Source organism: Nothobranchius furzeri, chromosome 16, assembly GCF_043380555.1.
Source record: "Nothobranchius furzeri strain GRZ-AD chromosome 16, NfurGRZ-RIMD1, whole genome shotgun sequence".
In the NCBI taxonomy this organism is placed as follows: Eukaryota; Metazoa; Chordata; class Actinopteri; order Cyprinodontiformes; family Nothobranchiidae; genus Nothobranchius; species Nothobranchius furzeri.
Window position 1 is genome coordinate 34,837,272 of NC_091756.1, and position 17,356 is coordinate 34,854,627.

A 17,356-nucleotide genomic window follows, 5' to 3' on the forward strand; every position below is an offset into this window, starting at 1 on the left:
TTGTGAGCCACTGTGGAGATTAAACTGAAATGAGATAAAAAGGTAAAACAAAAGGCTCCACCAATCAGAAGTCTTTAGACCAGGTTCCTGTCATCGGAACCCATTGTGTGACTACGGTAGGAAAAATCCTTTAATTTTCCATTAATGACTTTGATTGGATGAGGTTGCTAAATGGTACCTGATGGCTGAAGTGTCTTTCCATTTGTCTTTTATTAACATAAATAATTTTAAAGGAGTGTGTATTTTCCCTGGTTATAGGGGGCGGTATATATTGTTTGAGTAAGACCTTACCAACAGATGGCCGTTAGGGTCAAAAATCCCTGGGAGCACAACCTCGAGCAAAATAACAAGCACACCAGACTCCCTTTCATCACTGGCAACGAATGAAGAGTTAAATGTGTAAAACAGCAACATTTATGAAGGGCGAATGTTTTGTAACCCCTTGTTACAAATCAGTAAATGCATTTTGTCCTCATGGGCTCCTGTAGAAGGAAACATGGCATCTAATATGACCAGAGACTGTGGGTGTTTCTCAATGCCAAGGAACCTTGCCTTGATGTCTTGGCCCCGCCCCGGTTGCCTAGGAGATACGTCATCGGGAGCCGCCAAGACGTGTTCCAATGTTCATGTTATACCAAGGTGTGTGTTCTCCGTTTGTTAGCCGTTTAGCTAGCGAGGATACATGGGAGGTGTCTTGTAGCCTAGCCTTGGTCAAAAATTACCTAGAATACACCGCGGTATTTTCAAAAGGACGGCGGATCAGAAGCCAGCAGCTACTTCGGGGACAATTTTCAAGTTTAAAAGTAAGTCAACTAATTTCAAATGTTTTTGTAGATCCAAAGAAGTTATCTATGGTTGGTTAGTTGCTTAGTAGTTGCAGCTTCGATGGCTAGCGGGTAGTAACTCACTTATATTTTTAATTTAATAAACATATACACAATTTAAAAGTAAAAGGCTTGTTATATATTTATATTGAAACTTATACGTACAAAATATAACGTTGTCTCACGTGTCACGGTGGAAGCCGCGGTCACGTGATGCAAGTGTTCCATTTAACAGTTTTCTTTGACCAAGGAAGGACAGTGTCCTCGTAAGCAAGGCGCCTAGCCTCGCAAGACATTGCCTCGCAAGGCCAGGCGCCTTGACATTGAGAAACACCCTTGGATCGCTCCCATGTGTTTTAGACCAGATTTTTATGATTATATGTTACATTTAATTCATTTTCAACAACATTTTGATGGATATTTCCAGAGATTAATGGTACAAACTACACATTGTCTCTTTAATTTCAAGTAAAACTTGATTTTGTCAATGAAATCAGGATTAATTTATGTTCTGCACGACCACAAGGCTTCACATAACTGCCACAATTACGAGGATTAATGAATGTTCTGTGTGAAAAGCATTGCTTCTAGTTGGCGAAGTGTGATCTTTATGAAATTTGGTGAAACCTTTGAAACAAATACAAAGTTTGCACTGATTGTGATGTGTTTTCTGTATCATTATTAAACACATGGCACGGATTTCATACACTGTGCACTGGAAGTCACTGATAGTGAAATACTGAGGCTCTCTCCAGCTGGGGGAATGCCATCTGTAATAGAGGCTTAAACTTGGATTTTACAGCTGTCTATCACAAGATCCTGCTGGACTGGCCAATAAAAGTTTAAAATATTTAAAACACTTGTGAGTTCTGTGTATCGTTTAGCTGTTGAAGTACAATGAAACATTTAAAAACTAGGTGCAGAGTAATGTAATGATGATATAACATAACCATGGGGTCAAATTTACACTAAATGCAGTTTTAAAACTTTTCACGACACAAACACTGGCTTTTGCTGCTCCTCCACAGAGAATGTCTAAAATGGGAAGTGGTTTTTGTTGCAGCTTTCAGGCTTTGGCTCAGCTGCTTGAGGCCACCTGCTGTGCGGCTTGCTGCTGAGGGCCAAGTTCATTCTCAAAAGGTACGCTAACAAACCCTAGTCCGTGCGTGGTTGATGACAGTAAAAGGTGTTTATTCTGGAATGGCTGGAAAATGGAGATATTTTTGTTCATATATGTTTGTCAAACAGGTTTCTTAATATAAACAGATTAGTTTAATTGATGTGATGATTAAGATTTCTAAAACAGTCTGAGTACAAGTGAACAGCGGCAGCCGCCGTTGGGCTCTAGTTCTATGATGTACAAACATGTATTTTGTTCTCAGATGTACTCAAACATTTTTATATTTGTTCTGCCCTGCCAGTGTCCCATCTCCGTTTCACCCAGCCGTTCTCCAGGCCTCAGCTGTCGTACAGCAGCTCTGACCTCTGAGATTTTGGGGGCTGTGATAGGGGTCGGCCTGTCAGTGTCTCCCTCAGTGCACAGCACTGACATTTAACTCAATATCCCAGAAGGATAGGGTTTCTCTCTCGCTCCCTTCCATCTTGTGCCTTCGTCTGTCGCTGAAGTGTGAGTACCCAGTGCACGCAGGGAGTCCTACCATGTAAACCCCACAAAACGGCCCCTGTCTCCTGTGCTAACTCACCACGCCCTTGTGCCCAGCTGAAGGATCACCGTGTGCCGTACGTACAGGGTCACCGTTCTCTCCGCCTCCACTTATGAACTTTATGCATGTTTACAAGTGTTAAGCACTGCAGGGGTGCAGCTGTACGCATCTTGTGCAACTAAGTCTGTCTCTGCTGACTTGCAAGCAAACTGAGAGGGACAAGTGGACGTTTGCCACTTGAAGACGTATAGCAGGGACATACTTTCTAAAGACGACAACTCTTTGTCTCATGTCTGACTGGTGCATCAAGGAGAACATTTTTAGTGTCACAGACCTCATAAGAACACTTTAAAGAAAAGTTGCATGAAATGAAAGCAAATTTAAATCTTGAAAAGCACACAAATGCTTCATTTACATAACTTCTCTGACACCAATTGTCTGTAAAAAGAGATTATTTAGCTACTTTGAAGTAGGTTTCAATGTAAAAGTTGTGGATCAATCAAAGTGAAAAAAAAACGACTTTACATTTGGTGAGATTGATGAGCTAACAGCTAGTTTTAGCATAGCCAAGACCTAAAACTCTTAAAATTGTTTAAATCTCCCAAAAATAATAACAATTCGTTCAGGTGCTATTTTATAAACACCAACAATAATTCCATGTTATATAATAATTTGCAAGTGTAAAAATCACCAACCACAGTGAAATGTTAGCCTATAAATCTAGACAAACTGTAGCAGTAGCAAAAAAATGTGTCCCTGCATTCTGGCCTAGCCACGCCCCACCATAGCCTCAGCAGGTCGACCACTGGCCTGAACAATTTTAGGTCTGGCTAATCAAAGTGCGCTGTTTGTACAAAAACGTTGGACGGGCTTAGCACCAGAGCTGCGATGGAGAAAAACTACAAAGATGACTGCGGCTCAGGAAGGGTGCTTGTTTGAAACGGCTTTGACGTCAACTTTAGATGATTTAGACTTGAGATTTTCTTTGAGTCAAGAGCAGATAGAGGTACTGAAGTCCTTTGTTAAGAAAAAGGGTGTATTTGCGTCTTCTTCTGCAGTGTATGGTGGACTACCCCGCTGACTGATTTCCGATGACTACGCCACGTTGTTCATTGCTTTTATTGGTCCTAGAGTTGTCCTACTGTATGTGGAGACAGTTTGAAAGACAAAAACAGATTTCACCCAACGACTGAGCCCTATCGATGGGTCGTGGCCAGACTTTAAGATGTCTTGCCAGGCTACTGAAATTTAGCATAATTGTCCTTAAATTCTTCCTGAAATCAGGCTGTGATTCAGAGCTTTATAAAACAACGTTAGCATTAATTCTGCTACGAAATTTAGTAGACTGGAGCCGTTTTAAGATTAAGGCGATCCATTTTAGTCTTGGATGTGCTCAGACAAGCTATTTTTCCTAACTGAGGCTTTTCAGGAAGAACGTGTAATTATTTAAAACCTACACAAGCTTAACAATCCTTGTAACTGCACCTGCGTGTCTCCTCCGTCACCTTTTTTCATCCCAGATACAAAGTGTGCTGAAAGGATCTCTGTGTGTGATAACCTCAGATTTAATCAGCATGACACTGACAGAGAGGTCATAATTAGTCCTGGGAAATAAGGCTATGGATAAAGCAGCTAGAGTTGGTGTTAGCAGGTTACTCGTTAGCTAATAGTAATAATAGAAGTGGCAGCTGAGTCTCTGAATCCAGAATTCCTCACAGGATATAAATAGAGCAGGTGACACTGTGCTGCAGGCCGGTGGCACCACAGCAGCTTTGCTGCTTTCTTATGTCAGAACGCTCGGCCCTCGACTAAGGCATCCCAGTCCGACGTTCATCTGTTGAGAGAAAATGGACGTCAGAGGACGTGTTTGACCATCTACTCTGGGCTGAAGAGATCACGGTTGTTCGCACCATTCCACACACTTAAAGCTGCACTATATAAACCACCAGAGGAAAGCAAGACTGTTGATCAAAAGTGGCTTTGGTGTCCTACTGGAGTGTCCTCGGCTGGATCTGTACTTTGAGAGGAGGTGACGGAGATTTTATGTGAAACTTGAGGGGAGTTGAGTGTAGCGTAACGTCTCATTTAGACCTGATGAATCTGAATTGTTAAGTGTGAGGCTAGCTGATGTGGACTGCGGTTATAAGTTCATAATTTTTAATGGATCACCATCATGAATTACTGTTGATTAACCAGTCTGCTGCAAGTTCTCGCCTCTGTCAGTGTGTGGGTTTCCTCCGGGTACTCCGGTTTCCCCCACAGATCACAACATGCCCTATAGGTTGTACATTGTAAGTAGCTTTGGATAAAAGTGTCTGCCAAATAAATTAACACAAACATAAACATGAATTTAGTGATGAGACACTAATGAAGGCTGAGGAGACATTTCAGCTGTTAGATTTAGGCGTTAAAAAGAAAAACGCACAGCGAGAAAGTAAATTTTGCTTTCGGTTCCACAAAGGGACACTAGGGGGTGCTAAAAGCAAGCTGAAATTGCATAGTCTCCTTTTAAGATGTTAAAACATGATATTGATCTAATTTTAGTTAGCGTGGATGGCAGCTCTGCCTCAAAATCCAAACCTTTTCACCCACCAGCTTACTTTTTGAATTGAGATACCGAGCAGAAATATCTCCAAGCCCTCTGTCCGAAAGCTTTGTGAACCTGCGAGTATCAGCCTCACAGTATTTACTGGCACACTTCCATGTTTTAGGAGACTTATATTTCATAACTGACATTCTGTGACTGATGTGTCATAAACCAAATCCTTCTGACGTTTCATAATAGCAGTCATAAATTAAACAGCTCCGAGCGTCAGCCCAGTAAAGCTGTATGAATGAATATGTACACTATTCTGTAACGTATACGATATCTTGCCTATTTTGAGGACACTACTCTGCCCAACCAAGACACAAACTCTGTGTGCTTCAGCTGTGGCTGCTGAGAATGAAGAAGACCACAGAAGGAGCGGTTGTGTCTTCATTTACCAAGTTTTATCTGTTTAAAATCTAGTAAACCTGCACACATCAGGTTCAAGGTCACAAGACTCACTGACCAGCACAGAATGTAGAAACATGATCCCACAGAAGCACCGCAGATAGAACCTGAGACGAGTCTCCGTCACCCCGCTGCCTTAAACGTCCAGAGGATTGTCCGGCCTAAAGAAGAAGGAGTGGAGGTGGCGCGGCCAACAAGTATGCAGGGAAATAAAAGGGTAACAGAAATGTAAATAAGGGATAGTTTATTTTCTTAGGAAATGTGGGGAAACCAGTGCAGGTTAATGTTTAACTGAATGTATTATATAAATGATTGAAATGAATGCTCACATGAGGGTGAGAGAAAAGACACTGGTGAGGATTAAACTGCCATTTAAAAAGTTTGTTTTAGGACTAAAGGTCGTCCTTCACCTCTCTGCTCCAAATGAAGGCAAAGTGATGAACAGAACATCTTTTTTTTTGGGGGGGGGGGGGGGGGATGACAGGAAGATCAATAGATGCAGAAAGAGCCGAAGAAATGCCCAAGAAGGAAACGAGGTTTATTTGATAAATACAGATGAGCCAAAAACAGAAGACTGAAAAACACCATTTAACACACTTTGAATACTGTAACTGTGATAATTTAAATTCTATTAAAAAGGTTAAATTGGGGTTTATTTATTTTCTAAAATATTTCTGCTGCACTTATAGTCGGTCATCTCATGCAGATTTGTAATATAATGAATGCTTGTTAACAAATCATTGTCCTTCTAAGGCTGTTTTTCTTTATTGAGGATCAGTCTGGAGCAGAAGGAACTCAAAACCGCCCCCTTGTGGATGAAAACCAAAACACCCACACACTAAGACCCTGTTTTATTATTATTTGGGAACAAACATAACACGGTAGTAAACAAATGTTTATAAAACATAACCAACACAATTAAAATTAACTGTTTAATGCTGATGATTATAACTGACAACCAATGAAAGTCCCAGATTCACTATCTCAGAACAATAGAATATCAATTACGACCAATGCAAAAAAGGAATTTTAGAAATCTTGATCAACTGAAAAGTATGAACATGAAAAATATGAACATGTGCAGCACTAAGTATTTAGTTGGGGCTTCTTTGGCCTGGATTACTGCAGCAATGCAGCGTAGCATGGAGTCCATCTGCTTAGGTGTTATGAGCACATTACATCAATTGGTTCTTTTTTTAAACACAGGAATTATTTTTAAATCTTTTTTGCTGACAGCTTCGACCACTCCTGTGGTCTTCTTCAGATCTAGCTGCTCAGGAGTGGTCAAAACTGTCAGCAAAAAAGGTAAAACCCTTTCCTGCATGAAAGAACCATTGATGCAAAAGATGCAATGCGCCCATGTTGCTCTGATAGTGGCCTTTAGCTCTACCGAATTGTTGGGTCTGGTGTATTGCATCTTCCTCTTCACAATACTTCATATGGGGTTAAGGTCAGACCAGTTTGCTGGCCAATCAAGAACAGGGATATTATGGCCCTTAAACCAGGTACTGGTAGCTTTGGCACTGTGTGCAGCTGCCAAGTCCTGTTGGTAAATAAAATCTGCATCTCCATAAAGTTGGTCAGCAGCAGGCAGCATGAAGTGCTCTAAAACGTCCTGGTAGACGGCTGCGTTGACCTTGGACCTCAGAAAATACAATGGACCAACACCAGCAGACGACATGGCACCCCAAACCATCACTGACTCTGGAAACTTTACACTGGACCTCAAGCAGCACGGACTCTGTGCCTGTCGTCTCTTCCTCCAGACTCAGGGATCTTGATTTCCAAAGGAAATGCAACATTTACTTTCATCAGAGGTTCTTGAAGCACTGACTCCAGCTGCAGTCCACTCTGTGAATCTCCCCCACATTTATGAATGGGTTTTGTTTCACAATCCTCTCCAGGGTGCGGTCATCTCTACTGCTTGTACACTTTTTTCTACCACATTAGGTCCTTCCCTTCATCTCTCTATTACTGTGTTTGGACACAGAGTTCTGTGAACAGCCAGCCTCTTTAGCAATGACTTCTGGTGTATTGTCCTCCTTGTGTAAGGTGTCGATGATCGTCTTTTGGACAACTGTCAGGTCAACAGTTTCCCCCATGATATTGTACCCTACATAACTAGACTGAGAAACCATATAAAGGCTTTTGCAGGTGATTTGAGTTAATTAACTGATTAGAAGGTGGCACAAGGGCTCTTCAGTTTTTAACCTTTTCACAATATTCTAACATACTGAGATACTGAATTTGGGATTTTAATTAGTTGTCAGTTATAATCATCAAAATTAAAGTGACAGTGTGCATTTTTCCTAGCGATAGGGGGCAGTAGATACCTAATGGGCTTGACACACGGGAGGCGACATCGCCTCTCCTCCATTCATTTTCAATGAGACATGCGCGACAAAGCGATAATCGCAGGTCTCCCTCCTACCAAGTGAAACGCGAAAAACGTGCGTGTGAAATTTTGCGCTCGTGCACGTGTCGTGCACAGGCAACCCAGCGACGCGATCCCAGAAAGTTGAAATATTTTCAACTTTTCATCGCTGTCGCTCGGACGAGGACCAATCAACGGAGGTTTCATTCACTGACCAATGAGCGGACAAGATGCTCCATACATCTCCGAGCAAACATGGAGGAGAAGTTGATTATTATTATGTTTTATAGTAAAATCACAAGTAAGATTTCACATAACTCTAGCAGCACCTTGTGAAACATCATATCTACCACTTTATTAACTCTGAACCACTTAAATAACCTTAATTCCCTCCAACCTGACACAGCCAAACAAAACAACAGAAGTTTCGATTTCGCCATGGAACAGAACGCGTAGACGGCTTTGCCGCTGGCCGCTGTCGCGGATCACCTCCCGTGTGTCAGGTAATAAAAGCAACACCGACAAATTTCGCTGATCGCGGCCGTTTGTCGCCTCCCGTGTGTTGAGCCCATTAATCATCGCAAGTAAGCTGTATTTTTGTGTTAAAGACCTTACCAAGGGATGCCCGTGGGGTACAAACTTCAGCAAAATGACAAGCGTATCAGACTCCTTTTCATCACTGGCAATGAGTGAATGTGTAAAACATTTATTAATTGTGAAAGCTTTGTAACAATTTGTTACAAATCAGTAAATGTGTTTTGTCCTCAAGGGTTCCTGTCAGGGACGAAATTTTGATTTCAGAAGTGGGGGGGACACAGCAGGCTTGTGCGGATTTGGGGTGGGGGGTGTTATGTAAAGACCCCTTGACACGTCACGTGCCCATCTCAATAATTTTTCCATCCTCAATATATATATATATATATATATATATATATATATATATATATATATATATATATATATATATATATATATATATATATATCAAGAGTTAAAAAATGTACAACTCTATTATTATTTTTATTCATTATCATTATTGAAGTGCAGTTTTGGCTGTTGACAATGGATAGGTCATTGTATTTATTGTTTTGGGTCTTTTTTTATTGTTTTTGGTGCAACATTTTCTAACAGGGAGTGAGATTCCTTTTTTATTTAATTTTTGTTTGTTATTTTTATTCATTTAGAAGTTCTGGTTCTGGACATTTCAATGTTAAATGAAGGTTTATTTGTTGCATTTTAAAGGGTGTACTTGCATTATTATGATATATTAACATTATATTAGTGGTTATTTTGGTCTAGATAATGTTGACAATATCGTTTATCATCAACAATTTGTTGGACAAAATATCGTCCAGCAAAATGTGTTACTTTCCCAGGCCTAGTCAAAAGTATAAAAATTATTTATACATAAACGGTCCCTCCTGAGATCTGGCCGTTTGTTCATTTGCTGTGTTAGAGGACATGCTGAACTAATGTTTTACACATGATCATCACCCTAACATTTGAGTGTATAAAAACATATTAAATATGTTTTTTCCCTTAAAAGTGTTTAAACAGTTGTTGCATTTCAACACACAAAAAATAAATGGAAAAAATAAGATAAATCTAATGAAAAGTGTACATCTTTGACATTAAGCTTAAAAAAATCTGTTGACGATGATGATACTGTTCATTTTTCAGAGCTTTTTAATGTGAACATATACATTGCAATAGATAAGTTTACAATAAAGTTAAATGATAAAAGTTTTGAAGTTACACTTCTACTACTACTAGTAATAATAATTATGATGATAATAGTAATAATAAAAATAATAATTATTATAATAATACGAATAAATTGTGTCTGAGGAGTCAGTTATGTGGAGGAGATGAGTTTGTAAAAGTTAGTTTTGAGTATGTGTGTGAAGGAGGAGGTGAGTCTGAGCTTAATGCAGGGGTGTCACATGATCCAACTTACGTTTTGACTTTGAAAGAAGTCTCTTATATCCACTTTTCGTTTTCTTGACATGCTGCCTCCTGGCTGTGCCTAACTACCAAAGACTCACAAATGAACACTTATTCAAATGTTATGTAATGGAAGCTGAGCTGAGCTCTGGTATTACACAGCGTCTAGTTGACGATGTGACTCAGTGCCGGTGTTCCCTAGCGGCTCCAAACTAGCAAAACAACGTGAGCACGTTCTCACTGTTTACAACTTGAGTGACAGCAGCAACAGCCAATAATACGTTAGCAAGTATCAGCAGAGCCAATAGATTAGCTTTTGGGCGGGTCTAATAGTAAACCGGTTTCCGTTTCGGTCCTAGTGCTCAACCAAATCCATTTAATGGAGCGTAACATTGTTTTTGGACGGAAAAAAGTGCAGGGGACCAAAACTGCCTTTTGAAAAAGTGGGGGGGACATGTCCCACCCGTCCCCCCCCAAAATTACGTCCCAGGTTCCTGTAGAAGTAAACACGGCATCTAAAGCCTGATTCATGCTTCTCCGTCAGCTCCGCAAGGGACAGACACGCACAGATTGACGGAAGCGTTTTGCTCTCATACTTCTCCGTCTCCTGGGGAGTGTAGCCAAGCAATTCCCCGGCAGGACAACAAAGGGTGTAGTGCTGTTCTGTAGTATCCTGTCATGTATCCGGTCCAAGATAGTGTGTTTATATTGTGTTTTTTGTATATAAGAGACTTTTTAACAGACAAATTTGTCTCTCATCCTCCTCCACCTCTTCATGCACTCGCCACCTCTAAACCCACGTTTCCTGTCATTTCCGTCCACAAATAAAACACTTGCTGCGCATCTTTTCACTCCTCCAGTCACGGGGGAATTAAACGTTCATGTTTTTAGAGTATTTTCGCGAGATATTCTTCAAGCTTCTCAGTGTCTGCTGCTGGTTATTCTCGGCTCTCTTTATGTTTTTGAGGGTGCAATGGCGGCGGTGTAGACGACAGCGGCGTCCTGACCAATCACAAGCTTGCATTGTCCGTCTCGATGGATGGATGTTTAGAAAAGAGAGCTCGACTCCGTGCGTCCTTGCGGAGCTCTCCAGCAGGCCCGCAAGGACGGATAATGGCGTTGCGTGTCTCTGCACTGACGCAGACACAGAAGCATGAATCTGGCTTAAAGCCTGCTGCACACGAGCAATCTGCTGAGCAAACGGCCTCGAATGACCGTTTGCTCAGCAGATTGCTCGCCGTGCGCGCCTGATTTTCACTGAGTTTTCTGCCTCACGAGACGCTGAGCCGAATATCTGACCAGTCAGATATTTTTCACCTCACGGGGGGAAGAAACTCGCTGTGTGTGCACTACATGAGCTGCCGGCTGAGCTGAACTTTTCTAGTGGCCAATCAAAGCACGTTCTTTGATCACGATTCCAAGATGGCAGCCCACCGTCTGCATGCCGGAAAATAAACAAAACAGAGACAGAGCTGGAAATGGAGGAAATGCCTCTACTTTTTTGTTGATGAAGCGCCACCGCCACTTCAAGGTTAGGAAAGTATGTGTACGGTGGCTGGAAAGATGGGCCAGGCAAGGAGTTTATGCCAATTGACTCCAAGAGATGCGCCTGGAAGACCCAGAATCCTTCCGACAGTACCACCGCCCAGATCCTTCGAGAGGGTAATGGAAACAGTGGGCCCAACGATTCGCAAGGTACCGTTTTATTTTTCAGACACAGACAGGGCAGAGGGCTGCATCTGAATACATCTTAGGGTCATGTGAGCAGAGAACGCACTTTGATTGGCCACTAGAATGTTTCAGCTCAGCCGGCAGCTCATGTAGTGCGCACACGGTGAGTTTCTACCCCCGTGAGGTGGAAAATGTCTGACTGGTTAGATATTTGGCTCAGCGTCTCGTAAGGCGGAAAACTCAGTGAAAATCAGGTGCACACGGCGAGCAATCTGCTGAGCAAATGGTCATTCGAGGCCGTTTGCTCTCGTGTGCGGCAGGCTTGATATGGCGTCACCCATTCTTAGACCTGCTTCCATGTATTTTAAACCAGATTTTTATGGTTATACGTTACAAACCCACGGCATTTTTCCAACAACTGGGCATCATTTAATTCATTTTCAACATTTTGATGGATGGATCCAGAGATTAACAATAAAAACTACACATCATCACTTTAAAGAAAGTCATGAATTCGTGTATTGAATGAATCTAATATACAAGTTCCACTTTTTGAATGGAATTACTGAAATCAACCATGTCATATTCTAATTTTATGACCAGCACCAGTAGTTACTCTAGCATGACCAGAAAAAAGTTCAGAGTAAAGTCGTTTAGTATTAAAATGTTTATAGTTTCCTGTCTGTTGTGAATTTCTTCTTATAAGAATACATACATGTATCCATGACGCAGTGAAAACAGGTGGATGTGAGCAGATGAAAGGAAAACACAAAGTCTGCCAACAGATCAGCTCAGATTCTTTGTTTATTGGTCAACTTGATGAAAGACTACAAAACGAATTCACAAAAAATCTCTTTCAAGTAATCAAATCTGTACAAACCTAAACTGTTTGGGGTTTTTACAGCTCTGGCTCATATGAATCTGAACATGTGTGTGTGTGTGTGTGTATGTATGTGTGTGTGTGTGTGTCCTTGTTCTGAAATTTTCAAGATGAGACATTACACTGAAAAAGGCAGGACAACACACACACACTCACACACATCTGTGTTAAGAGATTATGACAGTAGAGGAGACAAGGAAAACAGAATACACCCTCCCCTGGCGACATGTGTCGTCCGCAGCTGAACGTCTTCCCGCTGATAAACTCCGACCGTCTGCCGATCGCTGCGCTTCAGTCAAACCCCTGCAGAAGCAGACTCTGTGGTTTCATCACATCTAATAGAAAAGTGGTCGATGCAAGAGGGAGGGGGGTCCAAATCTTTTCATAATTTTGCACAAAATGTACATGTGATTTTCCCGCTCACCTTGTCTGCACAAGCTTACACACACCCACTCTTAACAGTAATGTTTTAAGAAGTACAGATAAAAAAAGGAAAAAAGCCCTGGGTATAGGTTTGATTTCTGGCTGTTTGGTGAAAGAAAGGAGAAAAGAGGTAGAGAGGACAGAAGGGCCGGGGCTCGGAGGTCAAAAGCAAAACTACTAGTGTCATTTCTTAGCTTTCCTGGGAGGAGTGACGGGGCGACCGGAGCCCACGCCTCCTCCGCCGCTATAAAACAGCTTCTTATCTGCAGGTTTCAAAATCTGGAACAGGAAGAAAACAGAAGTTAGCACTAAGGAACAGCTAAAGCAGAGCCACGCGAGGAGCTCTGGGCCTACCTGGAACGAGCACATGAGGGTCTCGTCTACGCTCATCATGGCTCCGGCGTTGTCAAACTCCCCGCAGTAGTTTGGGGCTGAAAACAGCGTCACCAGCTGCCTCTTTGCAAAGAACTCATACCCATCCTCAACCACCTGAAAACACAAACAACGTTAGCGTTTTCCCCCGAGAAAGAATGGAGTCCTGAAAAAGACAATCCAATGCAGTTTGTGTTAAATTAGAGACAGACACACACAGTTAGGACATCACTCACATCACTAAATATTAATCTTTTAGATATTTAAGAGGCCCCAAATCTGATTTAAATGAAATAAGTAAGAATTTCTTAAGGAATCTTTAAGATTCAAAGATTCAGGAAATCACCAAACCACCTGGAAACAGTAACCGGTTTATGCTAATGTTGTTTCTGTACCTGCTGCCTTTTATTTATCAACAATAGCACAAAAATCACATTTACGGTCACTTTAAAAAGGAACTTTTATTTCATTTCCATATGACAGGAAGCACGATGCCAACCCTTTCAAAATCACTTTCAGCCTTATGCTGCAAACAGCCCTGAAATCAGCACTATAAACAGACTTGTTCTGACTTTATTTTGTTCTGCTTCACATTAAACTGCATCTTCCTTCCTTTAATCCAAGACATTTACCTAATTGTTGCTATATGACATCTACGAGCTGCAGCATCTAACTGATCTTTATGTGGCGAGTGACATCATCACACTGACCTGATGAGCCCGGCAAATAAGGTCCATGTCATGTTTGTGGAGAAACTTTGTGACAACATCAGCGCCAAAAGTGAAGGAGACGCCGCGGTCGTTCTCGCCCCAGCCCAGCACGTCCTTATCTGGGTCGGCCCACAGCAGGTCGCATAGGAGGCCCTGATCAGGCACATCGGTGGGACGCATGACCCGTCTCACCTGCTCCATGGACTGGAGGTCTGGGGACAGGCCTGTTGAAGACAGAGGTGAATGTAGGACAGCAGAACACTTGGCATCTTTTATGGTTTAAGGTGTTTTTCTACTAAGGAGAAGGTCATATTGCCTCCACGAGACCAGATATCCACTTAAAATTATTTTATTTGGGTATCGACACTTTTCTAAATTACAGCAACAACCTCACGTCTTATGTAACTTGGTGTTTGAAGCTGATGGAATTTACCCTTCAGATGATCGGTCTGTTTACATACTTTGACAAAAAGCTTTCAAAGACATGAGATAACAGTGGTTCTCTGTAGCTGTCAGTTTCTCTCCGCCCCTGAGTCCATTTCCAAACAAGACTGCAGCTAGATGAGTCCATGTATCCATGCAAGAATACAAATGAAACCTATATAATCAGGCTGCGGAAGTAGCCAGACAGGGAAACGGCTACATAAACAGTCAATAATACGGTTGTTTGACCGTGATGTTGACTGCAATAACAGAGCAGAAGCTAATTTACGTGTGCTGTCTGCATGGAACAGAAGAATACCTCCATGGCAACAGAAGATCTTCTCATCAACGATGGCGGCGACAGGCAAACAGTTGAAGCAGTCGGTGAAAGTCTTCCAGAGCTTGATGTTGTACCGCCTCTTACCTGTGGGAGGAAACCACGACGACTGGGTCACAATCTTATCTCAGGCTGTAGAAAAGCAGCTGCACCCAGTGTACCAGATTAGAAACATCTTTTACATAACGGGGACTCTGAATAGGAGAGGCATGTGATTATTCACCACTGCCTGATCACGCTCCAGCAACGAGGGGATCGGGCTTTAGTTGGGTCTGATCAGCCACACGTTCACCGTCAGATTCACAGGAACTTCACCTCCTCTTCTACCATCATCAACTTTCAGAAGACGAGACATTCCTCCAGATAAATGCAACCTGAATGCCCACATTTCTATTTAAATGATCAAAACATCAACAATATCCAACTCAAGGCTTGGCCTGTTTTATTGAACTAAGCAGTGAGCATGTTGTACTACTTACACTCATCATAGAAGCCATATATTCTGTTAATAGATGCACACTCATGGTTTCCTCTCAGCAGAAAAAAGTTCTCCGGGTATTTGATCTTGTAGGCCAGCAACAGGCAGATGGTCTCCAGCGACTGCTTGCCTCTGTCTACGTAGTCTCCCAGGAACAGGTAGTTGCTCTCCGGCGGAAAGCCTCCGTACTCAAACAGCCTCAGCAGATCGTAGTACTGCCCATGAACATCCCCTGGAGAAGAGTTATGAGAGGGTTTCATTTCTGGTTAATCATTTAAATGTGCCGTTGTTCGTATTATTATCAATATCGTTCTGTAGTTTAGGTCCTGCCGGTAGGTGCTGCTGATGCTTGAAACTATGATGACAAAAACAAGACTAAAGCTCGAGGCTGCAGCTCTGATTCTGTGTTTGGATCCAACACTGATCAATAAAACTAATGCTGATTACTTTTATTTTTAGAAGAACCAGGTCTGAGTTGATCTGCCTCCTAAACATAGATTTAACTTAACTTAAAAACTGATGCAGCAAAGTGGTCAGAGGGCTTGAAAAAATACTCGTTTAAAAAATGACAACAATTTCAAGTGAACTGAGACAAACATTTAGATGTTTGTTTACATCAGTAAGAAGATAATAGTGATAATTTTTGTGAATCTTTAGTGACACTAAACAGTTTAATCGACAAAAAACCCATCGAATCCAAAACATGATACTGTGACCAAGGTCACTACCATGTGCCTTGCAACAATATCACAAATATTTGTTACGTTTTTTATCTTAGAAAGTTAAGTTAGAAATGTAGTTACTGAAAACGAAACTCCACAGAATGTTAACTCAAACATTTTATTTCTTAAGTCTGCTGTGAAAATTCCCTCGGCTATAAAGCAAACAATAAAACTCACCACAAATCTTGAGGGGGGCCTCGAGTTCGAGCAGGATCGGCTGACTAAGGAAGATCTCCCGGGATTTGAGGCAGAGTCCACGGATTTCATTCTCTGTCAGCTGAACATTTTTACCAGGTCTGGAGCCTTTCACTTTAGGGAAAAGAAAAATAACACAAATCAAACTGAATATGGGGTTAAAAAACAAACATTAACCAGGGAAGTGGTAATTCAGTCTCATTTTGTAACAATCCTACTGAGGTGTAACTATTTTAATTCATGTCCAGCATACGTGTGTCTATCTATCTATCTATATATATCATATTTTCACAACTCTATTGGTGAAACATTTTTATAAGCAGACCACTGAGAAAGGGTCAAAAATTATGTATTTTAGTAGTTTTTCCTGTTGTCTCATTTATCGCAGCATCTAAAAGCACACGATGCAAAGGGAAATTCAAATATTTTAGGTTTATTCTGACACTGAGAAAATCTAAACATCTCATGGATTTCTGACAAACTGGTCAATTTTGGGGATTTTTGGTAAAGGGTATTCTGTAAATCATGCGTTAAAATAACCAGAACGCTTTTTAAATACCAATTTTCACCTACGATGATTTATTTTCATGATTGGAAAAAGTAAAAACTTCAAACTAACCCTACAATAAAATCACACGTCTTCATCGCTTGATGAAAATACATTTCAAACAGCAAATATGAGAAAAGACGCGCATCGTTTCAATAAATCAATGTTAAACGAGCCCTTTAACGGGATTACATGTGAAAATTTTTGTTGAAGCACTTAATGCAGGTCTACATAATTAATCTGATGGTTTCTGTCCAATGCGAGTCAAATTTTGTATTTCAATTGTAAAACCCCAAAGATGGATAATTAGGAAGTCTTTCATTGGCGGCTTCTTCCCTGTTAGCTAAAATGGCACCTCGGTGAATAAAAACCGAGTCTTACCTTCCAGGAGACGCTGTATAATTGAATCGATGTTCAGCTTGTCGGCTTCCGCCATACTATTCTTCTAATCGGGTCGGGTTTTCTTTGATTTACTTCGAAATTTCAATACGAAAAGATTGTAAAGTAGCTCTCGAGTTTACCGTTAGCTCAAGTAGTTAATCGGCTATCGTTAGCCGCTAGCTAACCTTGGGGGATAATAACAACCTCAAAGTGTGAGGCTGAAGACTGAATTGTTGAATATGTGATGGCTGACATGTGCTTGCAGAAATTTAATTAATCAACGACTTCAAATTTGAATCCTAAAACACTTTTTAAGTGTTTGAAATATCCGCCGCGGCTGCTAGCACAACCATGCCATCGACAAAAAAGGTTAGAAGAGCGTGGCTGAACGGATGTTGTCCGACTGTATTTGAGCT

At 41.3% G+C, this 17,356-nt stretch overlaps 1 protein-coding gene across 1 annotated transcript; it reads right to left on the reverse strand.

Annotated features, from left to right (window-relative positions):
* Nucleotides 1–12,636: 12,636 nt before the first annotated feature.
* ppp1cab (protein phosphatase 1, catalytic subunit, alpha isozyme b) lies at nt 12,637–17,320 on the reverse strand. The gene is made up of 7 exons (XM_015963238.3): nt 16,941–17,320; nt 15,995–16,126; nt 15,097–15,327; nt 14,600–14,704; nt 13,858–14,081; nt 13,130–13,264; nt 12,637–13,054 (listed from the first exon to the last, which is right to left on the reverse strand). The coding sequence occupies exons 1-7, from the start codon at nt 16,993–16,995 to the stop codon at nt 12,959–12,961; spliced, it is 978 nt and encodes a 325-aa protein (XP_015818724.1). The 5' UTR covers nt 16,996–17,320; the 3' UTR covers nt 12,637–12,958.
* Nucleotides 17,321–17,356: the final 36 nt, after the last annotated feature.

Bases quoted from the DNA above. Each gene is read 5' to 3' on its own strand.
- ppp1cab (XM_015963238.3), bottom strand. From the start codon at position 16,995: ATGGCGGAAGCCGACAAGCTGAACATCGATTCAATTATACAGCGTCTC. The intron at 15,328-15,994 runs GTGAGTTTTATT...ACTCTTCTCCAG, and splicing joins GGCCCCCCTCAAGATTTGTG to GGGATGTTCATGGGCAGTAC. The intron at 14,082-14,599 runs GTATTCTTCTGT...TGTCTTCAACAG, and splicing joins GATCTTCTGTTGCCATGGAG to GCCTGTCCCCAGACCTCCAG.